At 42.3% G+C, this 17,025-nt stretch overlaps 1 protein-coding gene and 1 long non-coding RNA gene across 7 annotated transcripts in view; one reads left to right on the forward strand and one right to left on the reverse strand.

Annotated features, from left to right (window-relative positions):
* LOC108704499 overlaps positions 1 to 17,025 on the reverse strand; it is a 50,228-nt gene that overhangs the window by 19,001 nt on the left and 14,202 nt on the right. For 4 of the 5 annotated variants that reach the window (XM_041573173.1, XM_041573170.1, XM_041573174.1 and 1 more), the window contains 3 exons: positions 15,473 to 15,587; positions 13,977 to 14,118; positions 13,540 to 13,665 (listed from right to left, as the gene is read on the reverse strand). In XM_041573173.1, the coding sequence (XP_041429107.1) occupies positions 13,540 to 13,665; positions 13,977 to 14,118; positions 15,473 to 15,587 (383 nt within the window). Of the gene's footprint in view, positions 1 to 10,956; positions 11,590 to 13,539; positions 13,666 to 13,976; positions 14,119 to 15,472; positions 15,588 to 17,025 lie in introns of those variants that run through there. The other variant, XM_041573172.1, reaches the window with a different exon arrangement.
* LOC121397109 lies at positions 11,234 to 16,878 on the forward strand. 2 transcript variants are annotated; one of them, XR_005963457.1, is made up of 4 exons: positions 11,234 to 11,321; positions 15,212 to 15,342; positions 16,347 to 16,498; positions 16,787 to 16,878. It is a non-coding gene; the product is annotated as an uncharacterized LOC121397109 (long non-coding RNA). The 2 variants fall into 2 exon arrangements; XR_005963456.1 differs by lacking the exon at positions 11,234 to 11,321 and adding an exon at positions 11,645 to 11,732.

Genomic DNA, 17,025 nt, shown 5'->3' on the forward strand with positions numbered 1-17,025 from the left:
CTAAGATATAATTAATCCTTATTGGAAGGAAAACCAGCCTATTGGGTTTATCTAATGTTTACATGATATTCTAGTAGGTATGTAGATCCAAATTAAGAAAAGATCAGTTATCTGGAAAACTGCAGGTCCTGAGCATTCTGAATAACAGGTCCCATACCTGTTTATATATTTATTATATTTTTCTTCATATTTATAATATACACTGAGAAATTTCTAGTATGTCTCCAACCTGTGGGAAGTCGCCATAAGGGCAGAGACACGCAGTCAGATTCGGAGAGAATAGTGGCCCGGCAACCAATCTCCTCTTCTTCGGGGCAACTAATCTCCCCAAACTGCTTTGCGAAGTCGCTCGAAGTTTCCTTGTGAGGCAACTTCGGAAAACGGAGTGCTCCGAGCGCCATCCAGCTGTCGATTTAGATTCTAGACGAAGGGAAGGCTTTTCAGAGAGGTTAGTCATCCGAAATAAGAGGCAATTAGTCGCGGGGCGACTAAATCTCCCCGAATCTTCTCGTGTGTCTCTACCCTTAGCCTACCACTACATAAAAGACAGACAATACAGGTCTTGCTTCATGTGTCATAATATTTTGTGCAAAAGGAAGATCTTGAACCCTGCAGGCTTCCGAATCCTTATACATCAGCTGTCAGTACATAGCACGTCTGGCTGATAAGGAAGTCCCGACTCAGCTCTTACTGATGATAAATGGGCCGTTTCAGGTGAGAGCCAGAAAGTCAGGGCACTCCTTGCCCAGGAATTAGCACAGACATTTTTCACATTGACAAGTCCATAATTTTCCCCCTGATTTTAAAGTCAGGATATTGTGCCATTTTTTTTTTGTTTGGTTGAGCATTTGTACTGCTATGACAGGGCTGCTTTATACTGTAAGAGGTATGAACAAATGCTGTATACCATTAAATAAATTCTACCCCCACAGGCCCCATAGACTCTCGCTCACCTTCTTTCGGCCCATGCAGATTCATTCAAGTGGAACAGAGGAGAGTCTTATGACTGCTGTGCATTTGATACACCCCTACATGCTGAGCAACACCGTATTAAGCTGGGACATAATTAGTGGGGAGCCCAGTAAGGAGCCAAGCTATATCCACGAGGCAAGCAATGGCCATTCAAGACCACCCCTCATCCATTTCTTATTTGTTTTGGTGCTGGGAGGGAGGTGGCAAGCAGCTATGCCACTGAATCTGGGCATACACTGTATGAACTGCTCTACAAGATCACCATGCTGATTTGCCCACCAATATACTGGGCCAAATCATCATGATCATCTGGCCCCCAGGCCAACAATTAAATCATATTAGGGACCTATAGAGACCCCATTGGGAGAGCTTATCCTTGCCCGATGGGATTTTCTGACCTGGGCAATGGATATCTGGCAGTCAGTCAGTAGGACCCCCTACATAGGCCCAGTGTCAGGACACTGGAAAAAACAAACGACGGGCCCCAGCCGGTCCAAACCTGTGCCCCCGGCTGCCCCATAAAGAAATGAACCTGTGCATGGTGGGCCTGGGAATTGGAGGTCTGAGGGGGCCCCAGGGGACTGCCAGGAGGGCCGTTTGTTTGCAGCTCCAGTTGGCCCCCAAGGCTCCAGTCCGACCCTGCATAGACCAATAAGCTGCAAACTTGGTCTGGAGAGGTTGGACCACCTTGAGAGTCTGGCCACAAAGGAAGATTAGTCGCCAGGCGACATCTCCTCTTTTTCGTGGCAACTAATTTCCCCGATCTGCCTTCCGCGGCTAAAACGTAAATCGCATGGGGACAAGCACACGGGGCACTCCGTTTTCCGGAGTCGCCCGAAATTGCCTCATTAGGAAACTTCGGATGACTTTGGAAAACGAAGCGCTCCGTGTGCCTGCCCCCAGGCGATTTATATTTTACCCGGCAGAAGGCAGGGGAAAGCAGATTGGGGAGATTAGTCGCTGCAAAGAAGAGGAGATCTGTTGCCTGGCGACTTATCTACCCCAATCTGCCCGTGTGGCCAGACCCTTAGTCTAATACAGGCCCGGACTGGCAATCTGTGGGTTCTGGCAAATGCCAGAGGGGCTGCTATAAGGTCCCATAGAAAGTCAGTATTTAGTGGGCTGGTGGGGCTGTTTGGGCTTCTATATGGGCTGATTGGGCCTCTGTGTACCTGAAATGCCAGGGCCTATTTTAATTCTCAGTCCGGACCTGGTCTAATGGCTATTAATTCTGAAAAGTAGGCTCTCTCTACCTGTCCACATATGGAAAGGGGCCTTTGCAATCAGGTTATTTGGTTAGCCTGCTTCACTGTGGACTGTCCAATTGAATGTCACTTAAAATAAATGATTTTTGAACGTCATGGCATACCAGGGGTTAATTGGAAAGAAGAAGAAGAAGAGAGTTTGCAAGGTTGGAAAAAGAAATATGTACAGAAGGCTAAAATCTACACAGCTTCCAACAAATGCCCTAATATAGTAAAACAAAAAAAAAGGGAGTGGATTTGGTTTGATAACTAACAAAAATGTCAAACAATTGTTCACTGGCTCTTTGGCAAGATGGCCCTTAGTGTGTAAAAGATCTGTGTTTGAAAACAAAAACAGTGATTGCCGTCTCTGCTCACGCAAATGGAATTTTACTCAGAGACACTGGGCTGTGATCAGCGCTGCTTAGGGAACACGAGGGAACCGGAATTTAGGGGAGAAAAGTGGCTCCTGCACAACTGAACCTTTAGGGCAGTGGCAGACGGGGGGAGATTAGTCGCCCTGTGACAAATTCTCTCTACTTCGGGCAACTATGCCTTCCCACTGGCAAGAATACGAATTGCTGGCGGGATGGCATATAAATTGCTTCAGGTTTCTGAAGCCCCCTCAAGTTTCCTCGTGAGGCAACTTTGGGCAACTTCAGAAATCCGAAGCAATTCGTTTTCTTGCCGGCAGGAAGGCATTTGGGAAGATTAGTCATCCGAAGTAGTGAAGATTTGTCGATGGGCGACTTATCTCCCCGTCTGCCACCACCCTCAGCCTATGGTAACATAGAGAGTGTAACTGAAGTGTTTATTTAGACAGAAAGTGTATTTATATATACAGAAAGTAGCTAATGGGAAAAACGGAGAGCCAAATTAGCAAGTGTCCAGAGACGATCCCACGTGAACGCTGCAGGCAATGATTCTGCAGCAACTTTTCTCTGCTGTACTGTGCTGAATATATATATATATATTATATATATATATATATACACACACACTCAGGACCTGGGGTTTTCTGGGCAATGGATTGGATCTTTCATACCTTTAAGTCTACTAGGAAATGATGTAAACATTAAATAACCCAATAGGCTGGTTTTTGCTTCCAATAAGGATTAATTATATCTTAGTTGGGATCAAGTCCAAGCTAGTGTTTTATTATTACAGAGAAAAGGAAAATCATTTTTAAAAATTTAGATTATTTGGATAAAATGGGAGTCTATGGGAGATGGCCTTTCCATAATTCTGAGCTTTCTGGATAACGGATATCATACCTGTATATGTGTATTTACAACCCCCGCCCTAGGCCAGTAGTGGATTTCAGCTAGAATCCCCAAATAACCTAATATAAATTTACACTACACTTATGGCAATGTAGAGGCTTTGCGCCCAGAAAAAAAGGAGTAGGGAAATCGCTCACTGAAGTTTGCCCCCATACAATAAAAGCCTGCCTGCTGCCCCTTACCTCATTGCTTGAATCACTTCCACCCCTGGTTATATTCCCTTCTACAAAGATTTTCTATCACACGTCGCCTGTTTAAAGCATACCCTGTGATCTCGCCCGTAGGTGATTACGTATTGATCAGGGCTTACACCAGTCCATGTGCACTTTAGCAATTGTCTAGTTAAAATGCGCACAGTTCTGTGCAAGAAGCAATCAAGGCAGAAAGCTTGTAAGTCAGTCTTCCGATCCTGAGCAACTGGCATTATAAAAAGAGTGGAGTGGGGCTTTGGTTTGCTCTGCCTTAAATTTTTTATTATTTTTATCTTTACCACGCTTCTACTTGATAATAAGTAATGCCATATAAACGACAGAAAACCAGTCTTTCAGAATGACGGTCAGTGGTTCTTTGGTGATTTAATCCTGTTAAATCCCAGTTACATTTTAACCTACACTGCTCTACTTCTACTACTCAGGAAATGATTTTAATGAGATCATCTACTTTGCCTTATCAGTACATCCTCCCCCAGCAAGGGGCAAGATATATTCATGTGCCCTCCCCTGGGTCTAGTCTAGGCCTAAGTCAGCAGGAGGGGATCATAACAACACATTTGTATCCCTTGTCAGGAATTCACTCAACTGCCATCTTTCAGCATATTTAGACTTTTTCAAGAGGGGTTACCGTGTACCAGATGTGCGCTGACAGCACGTCTTTCTTCCTCTGCCGCCTTCCATCAGCAGGGAATATATTGCCCAGGTCATTTTCCTTTGGCAATTACATCAATTATATAAGGCATAAGAGGGGCCCTTTCACTTTTGATGATGACGTGCGTAGATTAGTCACATTGCCTGCTGTACAGAAGTTGCGGTTTTTATCCCCTTTATACATTTACGGGTCTATTATGCCGAGAACAAAGCTTTCCACGCAATTACTACTGGTCGGCCTCAAGATTTCCAATAAACTGAGGGGCCTAGGGCCAGTGTCCTCCAAAATGCTTCACCGGAGGTCATCCATTTTTTTTTCTAGCAAGCACCATGGAACGATCCTCTCCCTGCTTCTTCGGGACTTCACGCGGGTGCACATGCAAGTAGAGCGAAAAGCTAAACTTTAACGAAGAAGCAGGCTATTTCACTCTACTGAACATTCGTCTGCCCCAGGAAATTTGAAAACCGAAGAAGCAGATTGCTCCGTGGTGCTCGCTAGAAGAACCCCGGCCGGTGCACCGGCCCTGGGTGTCCGGTTAGAAAAAGGAATCACTTAGGGGTGCCTAACTTTTGGCACCCCAAGTGTAAAATGGTATACCTTCTCCTTTAACAGTTTGTGATGCAGTTAGGCAGCCATATTGCATTTGACCTAACCCATGAATGCAATATTATTGCTTATATAAATGAGCAGCAACTCAGACAGTGGTTATGTCTGTGGATCAATCGTGGAAACGTGATAAATTGGAGTGAAGTCGAATGGGAAGTACAGAACTCGAAACTTTCTGGAGAAGTCACGACATTGGACAGTAGGAGTAAAAATCCACCACATTTCCACTTCACAGTGGTCAACAAATCAGGAAATACAGAAATCCCCTGCAGCAAGTCTGCACCTCGTCAGGATTCATTTGACGGCAAACGCTACAAAATAGCAGATGTCGTCTAAGAATCTTACTTGGCTTTGTAAAGCAAAATACAGGGCAATGAAAGAAATGTAGTTATAGGTGGGTTTGCACGACTAGACTTCATCTTCTTGGCCTTCACAGCAGGGAGGGATGTCAAAATAGAGAAAGAACAAGAAGTTGCATAAGCCAGGTGCTATGTCTTTTACTTTGCTAAATCTTTGTCTTTTAGTGGCCCCTGTGATGGTGATACTCCTAGAGTAGATCCAGATCCTAAAACTGTTATGTTCTAGGTAGGGATGCACCAAATCCAGGATTTGGTTCAGCATTTTTCAGCAGGATTTCGCCAAATCGAAGTGCCTGCCCAAACCGAACCTGGATGCTTAAGATCATGTGACTTTGCATCACACACAAACAAGGGAGTGAAACATTTTCACTCTTTGGCCCTCATTTGCAAATGAAAATTAGGGTTCAGCTTCTGTTCAAGATTTGTCTGAATCTATCATATGGCTGGTGAGCTGCACAAAGTGTTTGGGTGTGAGTAAGTACAGTTATAAATCTCAGAATAAGAATGTTTTTTGACTATGTGGGAAAAGCTGAAGGTAAGTTGAGAAACAGAGCATGCTGGGATATAATAGTCATTCCGCACATTGTCTCTAAGCCATGCAACAACCCCATCCCTAATCGTATTACAACCACTAGCTGCCTATTCACAGACCAAACCACAGTGAAAAAAATAGACCAAGTTCAAGAGTTTATGCTGATCTTTTGTTTTCTTGAATCCCAGATGGCTGAAAGATGAGCTTAAATGTATTTATTTAGTAGGGACATGCCTAGAATCCTTAAAGGAGAACTACATCTTAACTAAAGAAGTAGGTGAGAAATGTTGTACATTATGTTTTGGGTTTCTGTATAAGCCCAAGGCAACCACAGCCCTTTAACAGTAAAGATCTGTGTCCCCAAAGATGCCCCAGTAGCTCCCCATCTTCTTTTCTGCTGATTCACTGCACATGCTCTGTGCTGCTGTCACTTACTGAGCTTAGGGACCCACTCACAATATACAGTACACATAGAATAGAAATGTCACAATATAAGGCTGATTAGTAATTAATACACATAATTACTACATGGCAGCACAGAAACCAGTGCAATTAACATCAGAATTTAATAATCAGCCCTGTAGCATCAGTTTATATTACAGGGGAAGCTAATTTTCTGCTGGATAATTAGTGACGAGCCCTAAGCTTAGCTTCTCAACAGCTGCTCAGAGCCCACTGAGCATGTGAGTGTCACAGACACTTTCCAAGATGGTGACCCCCTGTGACAAGTTTGAAGTCCTGGATCATTGCTGCTATTGACAAGCTGAAACTTTAGCCTTGTGCAATAAGTTCAGTATATAAAATATGTCATTTTTGCCCATAATAATTTTTAGGGTTTAGTTTTCCTTTAACCCATTCCTTGATAGCTGACTGGGTGAAATCAGCCCACAGCTTATGATCTACAGCGCTGGCGCCTCCATGTCAGCAACATAGATCCTATGATTCATGGCACAGAAAATGTTATTTAAGTATTTTTTAGCTTGATTTTCTAATAGTGGGCATAGTGCTAAAATCCAAACACTGTTTGCCATGTTTTTAACAAACAATGCTTAAATCTGGGTGTGTAATGGTCCCAAATGATGTAAAGTATGGTCCCAAATAATATTGGAATGCTTTATTCGACCAGAAGCAGCTTTTATTAGTGCGTATATTACCAGCTCACCGGACATATTCTCTAATGGCAGATTCCATTCACCAAATTCAGGTTCTTCTCCATTGGCTAAATAACACCAGAGAAGACTCTATCCCATGGGCCAATATAACGCAATAGGGGTTATAATTTCACATGGTTATTTCTAGAACAGAGGCACTTAAAGGATCTGTTTCAAGGCTGGGTTTCCCAGGCAATATCTTCATAGCCTGGAGCACAGACATTGGGCTCTGAATCTATTACTCCCCTGACATACTACATTCCACTAACCAAATATGGACACAAAGGACTGGGAGAAGGCAGGAAACGAGGGCTGGGCACTGAAGTCATGCCAGGCTTCCACCCCTGCTCTTTCTAAAGCCATAAGACAACATATACACACCATGAAAATGCTAGGAGATTTTTTCATAAGTAACGTGAATATTCAACCTTAGGTTTGTCTATATTCCAACAGTCCTCTATGTAGAGCAGTTCAACAACAGCTAAAGGAATGGCAGGCTGGGCATATGTAGGGCTCCCTAGTCGTCTCTACACGGAGCCAACATACACATTCAGCTTAAGAGTACACACAGGAATTATTAGGTCAAAACGGCTTCCATGCGATATGGGGTGGCTGCTAATTTGTGCCCTGGGTACCCCTGGAACTATAGCAGTGTGACTGTTACCCCAATATTAACATATACTTGTGTGTGTATAATCTTGTTATGAGCGAAGAGGGTCCAGCCTGAAGGCCAGTTAGGGTGAGATTTGGGGCGAGTGCTTATTTGTGCCCTGGGTACCCCTGGAACTATAGCAGGGGGACACCCCAATGTTTCTATATATCTGTAACCTTATTATGAGCTAAGGGGGCCCAGTCTGAAGGCCAGTTAGGGGGAGATTTGGGGTGAGTGCTTATTTGTGCCCTGGGTACCCCTGGAACTATAGCAGGGTGACTGTTACCCCAATGTTTCTATATATCTGTAACCTTGTTATGAGCTAAGGGGGCCCAGCCTGAAGGTCAGTTAGGGGGAGATTTGGGGTGAGTGCTTATTTGTGCCCTGGGTACCCCTGGAACTGTAGCAGGGTGACTGTTACCCCAATGTTTCTATATATCTGTAACCTTGTTATGAGCTAAGGGGGCCCAGCTTGAAGGTCAGTTAGGAGGAGATTTGGGGTGAGTGCTTATTTGTGCCCTGGGTACCCCATGAACTATAGCAGGGTGACTGTCACACAAATGCTTCTATATATCTATAACCTACAGGAGACTAGCATAAAGGGAAAGCCCTTAAATAAACCATCACCAAGTGAAATAAATAAAATACTCTTGCCATCATAATACAAAACTATCAAGCCTCACATATCTCAGGCCCTTCCTGACCAAGCCATGTTTATACAGTACGTCATACTGGAACACTCAGACTTCAAGAGAGACGTATACATATGCTGAAATAAACATCTGTAAAGTGCTGCAGGCAAATCCTACTTTTCTGACATTTTTACAAATACACACAAGTCACAGTTTACAGCATGGATTCTCAGCGTATTAACACGCCAAAAATATATGTATATTTATTGAGAAATACTAACATCTCTTATGTCAGTGTTTGGAGTGTACTCATAATTCAAAGCCACTCGAATACATTATTGTTTTAATGAAATGTTAAATGATACATGAACTAAAACATTTGCAACTGTATTATATACCAAGGATGTACAAGTTAGTATAGATATGGGTGTATATAATTTATGTGAGGGTATGGAGGGCTGTGTGTATGGATGCTGGGTTTTCAAATGGAGGAGTTGAACTTGATGGACTTTGTATTTTTTTCAACCTGATTTAACTATGTAAATAACTATGTAAGTGGATGCTAAATGGGCACATTCAGTGCTCAGAGGGATTTTATTGTCCCCAGTTAATTCAATCAACCCACCATATGTGCCTTTCCTATGGTGCTTCACACTTGTCCTCTGCTCCCTTCAAGTATTACACTGAGCATTCTCCAGGCTGGCAGTCAGACGAGGACATCAAGAGGTGTGAGATGGTGCCCACCAAACCCGCATGGCTACTCTGCTTTTTACAACCAGTTACAGCAAACAGGCAGTATTCCGGGTTGATACCAACAACACAGTGCTAAGGGTGGGGGGCAGATTGGCCATAGTTTTTGGCAGTCAGGCCAGTCAGTCTTCCGATGAGCCCACTGGTCCCGGGACAGCTTGAGCCCTGCAACTAGAACAACCCCATGAATTTAGCAATGTGTCAAAAGGAAGAGTGGACTCCTTATAGGATATATAGTGAATAAAGTACCCCCTCTTGTAAAATATAAGGATATTATAAGTTACTGAGGAGTTTCATGACCATATAAAAACACGAGGCCGAAGGCCGAGTGTTTTTATACAGGTCATGGAACTCCGAGGCAACTTCTAATATCCTCATATTTTACAACTGGGGTTACTTTATTAATTATAATACACAAGTTTCAATGAGTCATGTGACATCAGAACTCACCGTTTATAACTGATGACATCAGAACTCACCGTTTATAAGGATATAATTTCCAAGATATTCATGGCTTTTGTGTATTATATGTCCATATAAACCAAGGACCGGGATAAAGGGCCTCCGTCCCACTCCCCAAACATAGGGGTATATATATCAAAAGAGTGAAGTTAGAGATCACCACAGTCCACTAGAGTGAAATACCCCCTCTCTCCATTTATTTCTATAGGATTTTTAGAAGTATTTATCAATGGGTGAAAGTGAAAGTTCCCCCTTTGATAAATACGTCTTTAAAAATGCCATAAGAATGAATGGAGAGAGGCGGGATTTCACTGTAGCGGACTGCGGTGATCTTTAACTTCACTCTTGGATAAATATACCCCAGAGTCCTGCAGTGGGTCAGGCACCCATGGAATACATGCCAAAAACTATGGCAAATCCCTGATGCTCCGTGTGTACACAGCATAGTAAATTAAGTAGGCTGTGGCCAGCTATAAAGTTTGTTTCAGCGCATACGTGTAGCCATGGGGGCAGCCATTCACGCACAGGATACACAGTAGATTGCAGGTAAGCTCTATAGAACCCCATTGTATGCTACAGAGCTTATCTGTTATCTGCTGTGTGTCCTGTGCCTTTTCTCCTTCTTCAGCTTTAAATGGCTGCCCCCATCGCTACACAGCAGCTTGTTTATATAAACTATAGTAGTACTTATCTGTTATCTACTGTGTATCCAGTGCTTGAATGGCTGCCCCCATGGCTACATGGCAGCTTGTTTATATAAACTATAGTAGTACTTATCTGTTATCTACTGTGTATCCTGTGCTTGAATGGCTGCCCCCATGGCTACACGGCAGCTTGTTTATATAAACTATAGTAGTACTTATCTGTTATCTACTGTGTATCCTGTGCTTGAATGGCTGCCCCCATGGCTACACAGCAGCTTGTTTATATAAACTATAGTAGTACTTATCTGTAATCTGCTGTGTATCCTGTGCTTGAATGGCTGTCCCCATGGCTACACAGCAGCTTGTTTATATAAACTATAGTAGTACTTATCTGTAATCTACTGTGTATCCTGTGCTTGAATGGCTGCCCCCATGGCTACACAGCAGCTTGTTTATATAAACTATAGTAGTACTTATCTGTTATCTACTGTGTATCCTGTGCTTGAATGGCTGCCCCCATGGCTACACAGCAGCTTGTTTATATAAACTATAGTAGTACTTATTTGTTATCTACTGTGTATCCTGTGTTTGAATGGCTGCCCCCATGGCTACACGGCAGCTTGTTTATATAAACTATAGTAGTACTTATCTGTTATCTACTGTGTATCCTGTGCTTGAATGGCTGCCCCCATGGCTACACGGCAGCTTATTTATATAAACTATAGTAGTCTTTCTGAAGCAAATACACCGGTCATACAAGTGCAGGGCAACACTACATTATATTTTCATTCTTTTCAAACACTTTAATTTTTTGGTGTTACTGTTCCTTTAGCCGTGGTGGTAAAAGATCATAAGCACACTGTATATTGTATATGGACAATAAACAATTTTACAAGATTTGGAAAGATAGGGGACTTTCACATGGTATTGTCTAATCTTTGCAAGGGGAGCTCCACCCACTTTTATTTGCATAGTCAAAGAAATACAAACTGTTCCTTTAAGATGTACTATAAAAAAGAACCATAAAACTCTCCCCTTACATATCAAAGCTTCTTCCTGAATTACCCACCACTTTCCTACATTATATTTCTCCCGTTCTCTTTAGCTGCTGATACACCAGCGACATACATCCCCCAACTCCACAGAATGACGCTGCTCAGCTCCTGGCTGGTAAGTTGTAGTAGTGAGCAGTAAGGGAAGAGTTAAGGGGCACTGCCAAGATAAACATGATCTGCTGCTGGATGTGCCAGCTGCCCGAGGAGCAGAGATTTACTTTCTGGGACAGTTTTTGTCCTTTTATTGACTACGAGAGGAGAGGGCGCTCAATTTTTTTTCATCATTATGATGGAAGGATCTATATTAAAACATCTGGCTCGTCTCCAACAAGCGCAGCAGACTTGCTTGGTGATCTTACTTTGCAAAAATGCCAAAGACCTGTCTGCACAAGGAGAGGGGAAAAGAACATGGGTTGGAAATCGAGATCAATGGCAGAGACATTACGTTAAAAACCTACAGATCCCAGCAATCTCAGCAAGCCAAGTGCCAGATCCTACAGCAGGCAAAAGAGGCGTATTGCTGCTTGTAAGCTCTGCCTGGGTGTTTGTATTCTCTGCACTACTGGTTCTGACTCCAGAAAGAATGGTGCAAAAGCCAGCTGATCTTGTGGAAAACGGACTTCTGCCACATTGTTTCAAGAGGAAGAACCAGAGATTGTGTGTGTGTGTGTGTATGTGTGTGTGTTTATATATATATATAATATATATATATATATATATATATATATATATATATATATATATATATATATATATAGATAGATAGATAAAGATATATAGATATATATAGATAGATGTATCTCTATCTATATATAATGTGTATCCATTCTCAAATATGGTTACTACTCAATATGCCCAATACACACCAGACCAGACGTGACCTCTAAATTGGCACTGTACCTTCACAGAGAATGACTTTAAATTTATCATATATTAAGAACTCAGTAGGAGTCCTTTTAATACATTTCCTTTTTCTGCATTATGACAGACTGTACCACGTCTTCATTAAGGCCAAGAACATTGGTTTTAAAGCTAAACTAGTACAGGTATGGGATCCGTTATCCAGAAAGCTCTGAATTACAGAATGCTCATCTCCCATAGACTCCATTTGATCCAACTTCCCTTTTCATAATAATAATAATAATAATAATAATAATAATAATAATAAACAGTAGCTTGTACTTGATCCCACCTAAGATATAATTCATCCTTATTGGAAGCAAAACCAGCCTATTGGATGTATTTAATGTTTACATGATTTTCTAGTACACTTAATGTACGAAGATCAAAATTACAGAAATATCCCTTATCCAGAAACCCCCAGGTCCCGAGCATTCTGTACCAGGTCCCATACCTGTATATATTGTAACCAATTCTGTACCTACAGCTTGGTTTTAATTCATGGGCAGGCTTCTCTGTATGAAGTATACACAGTATGCTCTCTCTCTCTCTATATATATATATACTCCCTCCCCATTTCCTTCCTACCTATGCAATGTGTAAGCTCCAGAAGGTACCTTTTTCCATGTGCTACCTGCTCCAGAAAAACATCAATATGATAATTGAGGAGTATATAGCACATTTTTGGTTATTCTACATGTTGGGGTATTCTATGCATGTTGTTAAATATCCATTTACATTGCCTGTTGCAGACCTCCCATGTAACATGGTGACACAACTGGAAGAGCACCAAAGCAGGATAATGTATTCCACATGGTGTCTCTGCGTAAAGGGGAGGGTTGGCGGCCTTGAACAAAATGTCTTAAGTGAGCCTTAATCTTAAGCAAGAAAACCCCCAACAGTGAACCACCAGGACTCATAATCGAAGTATACACAAATAGATCTGCTGCTTGGGCAAGATTAGCAAATGAGCCCTGATTTCGCCATCCACATGGTGGGCCCAATAAAGGGGATTCCTCTCTTGGTTACGGTACTAGGCCAATGATTGGATCTCAACAGAAGCAGAACTAGTGGGAGAGGACCTTTTGAAGGCGTCCTTGCACAGCAGGATTTTCAAACCTGGCCATAAATCAGTTGGGCAGGTCAGGCTTTTGGTCTGAGTAAGCTGCTAACATCAGCCTTGGTATGGCCAGATTATATTGTCTTGCTACAAAATGCAGTTGAGCTTGGTTTCCTAAAGGAGATGAATATATTTTCCAGCTTCTATGAAGCCATTACTAACTGAGCTTGCAGTTTCCATCCTCCCTAAGACTAAGTCAGACCACAGCATTTATTATCTTCCACCGCCCTTCTGTAGTTGAATAATTCCCCTTTAAAATGCCTAGAGGCCAGAAGGATTTAGCATGTCCCAGTGTGACGAAACCATCACTTACCTTGCTCTTCACCTCTGGATGGCATTTTAATTGATGCTGGAGAGAATTGAGTTCCCTCATCACCTCAGGCGCTTCTTTCCTCAGAAACTCAAACTTTTTGCTTAAAACTCTCAGTTGATCATTTTCCTAAGTATGATAGGAAATAAAAAACCATCAGATAAAGTGTGGTTGGCAAGTCTCTTATAATGTAGGAATGCCTTTGTAATTAAAGTAAAGTAAAGACGACCCAGGTATCCTGGAGTTCAGCAACTGATAAGACTGGGCATTCCTACAAAGCAAGATGCTCTTACTTTTATAGTTAATTTATGTATTATGAGTATTTGCGTCTCCAATCGTCAGTTTTCATCATCAGTGTCTACATGGCTTTTTATTTAGCCATGATGATAAAACGGTATACGGAAAAGAAAAGCGGCGCACTGAATGATGTGTAACCATACCTTGGTAAGGAGCTTGGGCTGACTGTCCTGTTTATTGGCTTTGCTGGTTAGTGTTTTCTCTTTTCTCTGATGAATCTCACTTGCATTCAGAGATTCTCTGGAGCCTCTCGTAGTCCTGTATGAACCTTCTCCCATTGGCTGCCTGGGAATTTAAATAGTATTAGCCTCTTTATAAAGACACAGCTCAAAAAGATAAAATCATTCCCTTTCCAAGGTGTATACTATCTAATTTCCCAAATCGAATTCCTTCAGAAGCCCTGAAATCTAGCAGCAAAGGTGGTTATATGCTACCACGTTGGCCATGCTCATGGGTGACCTATTTGGCAACCTCACCAAACAAGCAGATCAGGCCATCCATGCGATTTGCAAAGTCATGCAGATCCAATCGTTGTCATATCATATACTAAAGTATACGGAGGCCATTGGAAAAGGGCCGCATCAATGAGCTGATGCACTCCTCATCCAACTGGATTTTTAAACCTGTCCAGTTGATATCAGCCTATTCTTTTAGTCATATAACAGTTGGGCACACTTGTTGGTGGCCTCATACACTGACCAATAAAGGTGGCCATAAACGTTAACAATTACGATCTTTCTTGGAAAAGATCTTTCCAAAAAAGATTGTTCATTTCAATACACACGTGTAGAGCTGAATCATCAGATATGCTGGTAGAAACAATAAGGGATGCACCTAATCCACTATTTTGGATTCGACCGAACTCCTGAATCCTTCGCGAAAGATTAGGTCGAACTGAATCCTAATTTGCAATTAGGGGTGGGAAGGGGAAAACATTTTTTACTTCTTTGTTTTGTGACAAAAAGTCATCTGCTTTCCCTCCCCACCCCTATTTTGCATATACAAATTAGGATTCAGCTCGGCAGAAGGATTCAGCCGAATCCGAATCCTACTGAAAAAGGCTGAATCTTGGAGGAATCCCGAAACAAATCCTGGATTCGGTGCATCCCTAGAAACAATAGAATTCTCCCTGTATCTGATGATTCACAGCACAACAATGGACGATGTTTAAGTGCCTTCAAAGGCACCCAATCAAAATTTTCCATCCAGCCCTTCTGCCGATACTGGTCGGCTCTTTTACCACCAAACACGCACAGAATATCGTATGAAAATTAGTTTTGTGCAATATTATCTGTGCGTCTATGGCCACCTTAAGCAGCCAAGTAGGTCTCAAGGGAACAAGTCAGCAGCTTTTATTAACTTGTGTTATCCACTGTAGGAGGAAACTGACATACCCAGAGGATTCCTATCTAAACACAGGGAGAACACATCAACTCCAAGCTGATCTTCATTTGATCGTAGAGATGTCGCACTTATATAACATGGGAATATCAGCAATAAATTTTCAAGGTAAACATTAGCCCTACTCTCAGGACAAAAAAAGCCATCCCAAAATGTCTTATTTACCAATCAAAACAGTGCAACTGCCTCAATATATATTGAGGGATTATAACCATAGTGTGTTTGTGGTACTTCCTACCTTTGCAATGCCCCCTGCTGGCTGATCATGGACAAGACTTCGGCTGCTTCTTTAGAGAGAGACTTGCACTCATTTCTTAACTCTTTGCTTTGCTTCCACAAGAGCTCAGCTTCAGCTGCATAGAGAAAATATATGTATATATTAAATTAATACAGGTCTAATTTTTATCAGCAAAATGAAAACAGCTTCTCCTGGAGCAGAGGTTCAAGTGCAACCATGACTACTTTTGCCTAGGAATGTACTGAATATACTGAATGCATGCATAGTAAGATTCACTTGTTTGGCAAGGTTGCTAAATGAGATTAAAGCTCATCTTCGCTTCCTGTTGTTTTGATCATTTGGGCTGGTTATATATGGACCCAGATACCCCAGTTCGTCATTGATCAGCTTGTGTATGGCTGCCTTAAAGGAGAACTAAACCCCCAAACTAATGAAAACCCCTACCCTCCATAGTCCCACCTCCCTGTTCCCCTCCGCAATGGTGTTAATAGCTACTGTATAAATGACCCTAAGTCTTAAATTAACCCTCGATGCAGAGTCTGGGGAGGTCAGGGGCGACCATCTTCAGATTTTCGGGAATATTTGGGTCCCTTCGCCAATTTCCGTGGCTGACGGTGCATGCGCAGTTGTTCGAGACTGAACAATTGCTAGAACTGTGCATGCGCCGATACGCTGCTTGCTTACTGAAGACTCCCGAAGCGGTGAAGATGGCGCCTGTGAGCTCCGCTGCTCTGACTCTGCATCAAGGGGTAATTAAATACTTAGGGGTATTTACAGGTCTTAAGACCTGTGCGGGGGGGGGGTAGGGGTTTTCATTAGTTTGGGGGTTTAGTTCTCCATTAAGGAGGCAATCTTGTTTGTTGTGATTGGCTAGGAAGAAAAACTGGCAGTATCTGAAGCTTGGAAGCTGTACAAAAAAAAGTGATCGGAGGTCCTCAAATTTCCCTTGGAGGGCCACTTCCAAACAATGGCCCTTGAGGTTGACAGCCTTAATCTAGAGCAATGCTACTCAACTGTTAAAATATGGTAGGTTGAATATTTACTATACTACACGTTCAGGGGGCCAGATTACAATGAAATAATGACGCCATTCAAAATCTCTTAGCGTTGAGCTTAACAGCCCTGACTATAGACAAGACTATATCCAGACTACACCCACTCAGGCACAGGTGCCAACATATACTTAGGCATGACATCGGGGCAACTGTGAAAAAAACTCACGTAGGTGGTTAATAATTATGACTCAAAGAAGCCATATGTAAGAACAAGCGGTTTTCGTAATTTGATGTTTGTTTGGTACTTTCCCCTATCTAGACCCAATCACTGGTGCTTCTACTGAAGGGTCCGGCCATCATCATGGAGAAAAATAGCAATCAGGCCCAATGTCTTGGATCAAACTAATACCATGACTTCTTCAGCCTTGTTAATTATACACCAGTTGCTCCCGAGAAAAAGTACCTTGCATTATTTCTTTGCAAATTTGGCAGTGAAATCGTTTATTAAATAAGAAAATCCTCAGTGATCCTTGGAACAAGTGGTTTATTTATGAAAGC

Source organism: Xenopus laevis, chromosome 8L (genome assembly GCF_017654675.1).
Source record: "Xenopus laevis strain J_2021 chromosome 8L, Xenopus_laevis_v10.1, whole genome shotgun sequence".
Lineage (NCBI taxonomy): Eukaryota > Metazoa > Chordata > Amphibia > Anura > Pipidae > Xenopus > Xenopus laevis.